Source organism: Penaeus vannamei, chromosome 5 (genome assembly GCF_042767895.1).
Source record: "Penaeus vannamei isolate JL-2024 chromosome 5, ASM4276789v1, whole genome shotgun sequence".
Lineage (NCBI taxonomy): Eukaryota > Metazoa > Arthropoda > Malacostraca > Decapoda > Penaeidae > Penaeus > Penaeus vannamei.
Window position 1 is genome coordinate 1,137,758 of NC_091553.1, and position 5,000 is coordinate 1,142,757.

The following is a 5,000-nucleotide window of genomic DNA, read 5'->3' on the forward strand; positions in this document are numbered from 1 at the left end:
GATGGAAGGAGGATGGTTAGTAATCATCAGGTGCTGTAGTAGGAAATTATTATCATTTCATTTTATGTTTTGCAGTATATTTTTATATGAATATAGATATACACTGTATTGTGCAGTTACTTTTATCTGCATGTAGTCAAGAATACATCATTTAGAGGAAAAGAACCAGTACAGAAAAAGTATATAAATAATTCTTTTTGTAGGTTTGGGTTCATGATTTTGAGTGATACTGTGAGTATATCAGTATGGCTGATGGTAAATATATTTGTAAAAGAGATTCTTCACAAAGATAGCAACCAGTTCTTTTAAAAATCTTGAATGGAAAAGTTATTTGTGTATTTTATCAGCTTTGAGTTTTAGCCTGATTTTATTTAAGAGATGAAATTTTCTTTATATTTATTTTTGCAAACAAAGAGTGTTTGATATTTTGCTCCAATTTTAACTTGGTCCAGGAGGAAAAAAATCGTATTGACCATTGTAATAGGAATGCTGTTGAATTGTTTTATTACACCGGTAATGGAAACTATTGTAATAACTAGCAAATTTGCTAGTTATAAGGATATTTTATCACATCCTGTAGGATAATGATAAAAGCAATTGTTAAGACTGTAATTTATTTATCTTATCAGAATAGCATATTTTTTTTTTCAATGCCAGAAGTATTAAAAAAAGAAGACATGTTTCACTTTTATCCACTATGCTTCCATGATATTTAGGAACTGTATGACCACTTCACTTATGTCGTTCGTTGAAGCAAATTCAAAATCAAAAGCTTTTTAAGGTATAAAAACCCTGGTCTTAATGTGCATTATTCTTGACAGACTCTCCATTCTTATCAGACCAGTACTGTCCACAACAAGAAGGTCTGAGCACAAGTGGAGGAAGCACAAGGAAAAAGAAGAAGCTGAATGAGTTGAAAGCCTTTGTGGAGACAAAATTAAGATCGTGCTCAGAGAAAGCCCTTGAGAAAATAGGTCATGACGATTCAAGGAGATCTTCTATCTCTGATGATCAGGTTAGTATGGCTAGAGTGAATAAACCATGTTTTGATAGATCTGTCAGAAAATTTTGTTTTAAGCTTAAGATATCACTAGATCTACGCACACTTTCAGTGCTCTGAAATGGAAAACAGTCAATAATTATAAACTCTCAATTGCAACCCTAGCAAGGTGGAGCAGGTGATTTCGGTGGAAGTTCCTGGGGAGTAGACGGGGAGCAGAAATCACGTCCACACTCAGCTCTTGAGAAATTTGTTGAGGATCGCCACCAGCCGTGCCTCCCCTCACCAAGGTTCCCTCCAGTGGGTCTTGTGAAGGGCAAAAGCATGCCTTCTCTGAGGTATGTTCCCTACTCTACTCAAAGGACGTTTGTGAATGAAATCAGGTGGCAAGGTGGAGATGTTTTGGTGAATTCATTCAATATTTTTTTAAATAAAAAAGAGGAAGAAATTTTGTTATGAAAGATTTTGTCTTATCATTTCTTCTTATTACTCATTAGCTTCATAATTAGTGTTTTTGTTTAAATATGTACTTCTGCACAGATCAGACACCAAGACCACCTCAAGTGAGTTAAATTACAGGTATGTTATCAGGTATTTAGGTATAAGCTATACTAAAAGGGATATGGTAACACTAACATTAATTTACTTACACTTTTTACTAACACAAGGAGAGGATTTATGATTTAATTGCAATGATTTGTTTTATGAACAAATTCTGAACCTCAAAAGTAAGGTGATAGGTTATTTGTTATCTGTGAGATAATGCTAATAAATATTGTACTAGATAGATATGACGGACTCTTGCTAATGTAACCACATTTGGTATGTAATTTAGTGAAAAAGCATGGAATATACTGGATTGTCACATCAAGAGAGACAAATGTGAGCATGTTTTTTATTCTTTTTAATATAAGATCACCTTTCTTCATATGCTTGTACTAAAATATGTCTATGTATAAAGTAAAACTCAGCCCAGATACTAATTTTGCATTTGAATGAAAGGTAATTATATTCTGAGGATGCTTATAACAAAAGTGAAAGTAAATACCTGGAAATATGATAAGCATCTCTAAGAAAAATCTAAGTTGATTAATCACCTTGGTGCGTTAACTCTTCTGATTTTATTTTGTATGACCTTGCATATAATCATTCTCTTTTCTATGAACCTTACATTTGGTAAATAATATAAGTTTAAACCTTGTATTAATCAGTAATGCCAGACTTGTGTTATATGCTTTATAGGGGAATGTAGAGAAATAAAATATTAATAATTATTAGAAAAGGTATGAATGAGAATGAATATCTTCACAATACAAGGGTTATGAAGATATTCATTGTCATTCATACCTTTTCTACATTTGTCAACATGAATATGGTTTATCAATCATTATACCTGTGAGATACTTAGCCCTAATTGATTTAGACAAAACAATAAAAAAATTTAAAGAATCATTGAATCCAACAATGCCACAGCTTATATCTAATCTTTGATGTTTTAGCTATCCAATATGTCCATTGATGTGAGCAAGCCACAGATTCTGAATATTTTAAGAATTTAAATGTTCCAAAAATGTGTTTTGTTATCTATAAAAGGTATAATGTTGAAAATGCTCTTGAAAAATATCCACATCTATTGCCATCCACATTGATGTTTTTTTCTCTTTTTCTTTGATTGCGTCAATATAGGTGTGAGTGTGGGTGTGCTGTTGGTTTTGTATGTGTGTGTGTGTGTGTGTGTGTGTGTGTGTGTGTGTGTGTGTGTGTGTGTGTGTGTGTGTGTGTGTGTGTGTGTGTGTGTGTGTGTGTGTGTGAGAGAGCGAGAGAGAGAGAGAGAGAGAGAGAGAGAGAGAGAGAGAGAGAGAGAGAGAGAGAGAGAGAGAGAGAGAGAGAGAGAGAGAGAGAGAGAGAGAGAGAGAGAGAGAGGGTATTAAATGAGATAGGCATTTACATGATTCATCAGTGAACTTTGATTTCTTTACATTTTCATATATTTTCTGTTGGTCAAAAACAGTGAATGCATTAAGTTTTAGTTTATAGTCTGTAGAATGTTTTTTTCATATTATTTGTCATGAAATGAAAAGGTATTGTACAAGGCATGCAGAAGAATTATTACTTTTTGTGATATTTTTAGATTATAAACTAAAGCAATAACCACAATGCTACATTACTATTTTGCGTGTTATCAGATAACATATATATTTTTTTAATGATTTTAGTTAATCATTATTGTTATTATATATTTTTTTTATTTGGATATTTTTTCTACAAATCCATTCTAATACTGAAATATTAAAGGATTTAATATGCTCAAACAAGATGTTTCCAGGAAGTAAGTTGCTCAGTATGATTTTCTATTGAAGCCAAAAGTGTATTAAAAGGTTTAGTGAAATTTCACATATAATTCTGTATGGTTTATTATACCTAAAGGACGTAAACCTATATAACAATTTTTCATATATAATCTGTAATAAAAGATAATTTGCTTACAGCTGATGTATTTTCAGGTATTTTTTCACTGATATTTGTATCACTCTGGAGTGAATTTAAGCATCCATTTGGTCTTGCAGCTTCCAAGATAATGAGAATGTTATTTTTCCAGATTATGTGGTTAGCCTAACACATTGTAAGGATGAATCTTGTCACATAATGTCCTTGTTCCCTATGGTAATGTAATGTATATCTATTTGTATGTGAAATCTCTTATTCTAACTACGAAGAGCCTCACCATGAGTGTGCAAGAAGATTGTATATTCAGTACAGCAGCAACGGGTCTCTCTGTTATTGTCTTGACCGTGTAAGCTTGGTATTGTATATGTTAAGGCTTTTCTTTGTGTGTTTTAAAAGGCTTGGCCTTTTCTGTGGAAAGAGCCTAACTGTTTTTGGAGAAAATTTTTGATGAAAAACTAAACACAAGGTATTTATCTTTTGTTAAAGGAATTATATTGGTTGAATTTAAGGCATATCATGTTTGCCATTTTTCTATTCCATGGATAGAATGCTTCTATATCCATTTCAGCAGCTTCATACATTATGAAGCTGATTCATTAATAAGAGTTAGTCTTATTGGCAAAAAGGTTTAGCCTTTTTTATATAAAGACTCATCACTGGAGAAGGTTTGGCTTGCCTATATTACAGTATATTGTTGTAATTGAAAGGCTTTACCTTACCTTTATGAGAGTTATTACACTTTTTTTCTTCTTTTTTGTGCCTGTTTTAGGGCTTGGCCTACTATATGTAAAGGGAATGATCATGTCTGTTCTCTGTCTTGCTGCTGTGTCCCTTTCCCTCACACTGACAATGCCATGTCTGTTTTTGTAATCAATGTTCTCTCAGGATGTTGTCTCTCATTGTTTTCTCTCAATGTTTTCTTCTCATTCTCTCCCTTGCCGGACCTGCAGCAGCCTAATTGACGAGTTGCCATGCCTGGGGTAAGTTCTCATTGTCTCTGCAACTCATGATTTTTAAATCCCAGATGTACATAAAGCGTGCTTTTTGAAAGCTAGGTTTATAGACATTTTTACAGTGCTTTTTAAACAATTTTTGCTATCAATTTTTTTTCTCTTTTTTAAAGCTTATAAGTATTGCTCCAAAGTTAAAAAGCAACTAATTTTTTACAAATTGCTGACATTACTTTACCTTTTTTTTTCAAAAGTTTAATGATTTTTTATTCTGGGACTTTGAAGAGATTACAATAATTCCTTATTGATAAAGGGAATTCCATTCAGTAACACCTTATACCCCAAGGTTCTCCACTCACTTAACTGCAACAAAATGCATCTTTTCTCAGTGTCTTTGTGTTAACTCAGATTTTACTTTTGTAAAAGTTTATGCAGTTTATTATGAAATATTGTAATTCCAAGAGTATTTATTGACCCAGAAAAGTATCTAAATGAATTATAGGTTAATATCTGCTTCAACTGCAGCATGGCCATTATGACATAAGAAAAAAATATATATATATATACCTGGGTTTATTAATAAAAAAGTAATCTTATTTTTT

The 5,000-nt window shown here is 32.2% G+C and overlaps 1 protein-coding gene across 1 annotated transcript in view; it reads left to right on the forward strand.

Annotated features, from left to right (window-relative positions):
- The window catches only part of unc80 (unc80, NALCN channel complex subunit), a 125,567-nt gene that overhangs the window by 64,672 nt on the left and 55,895 nt on the right, over positions 1–5,000 (forward strand). Inside the window, exons 15-17 of the mRNA XM_070121720.1 lie at positions 822–1,015; positions 1,166–1,338; positions 4,399–4,428. Coding sequence (XP_069977821.1) covers positions 822–1,015; positions 1,166–1,338; positions 4,399–4,428 — 397 coding nt within the window. The remainder of the gene's footprint in view (positions 1–821; positions 1,016–1,165; positions 1,339–4,398; positions 4,429–5,000) is intronic.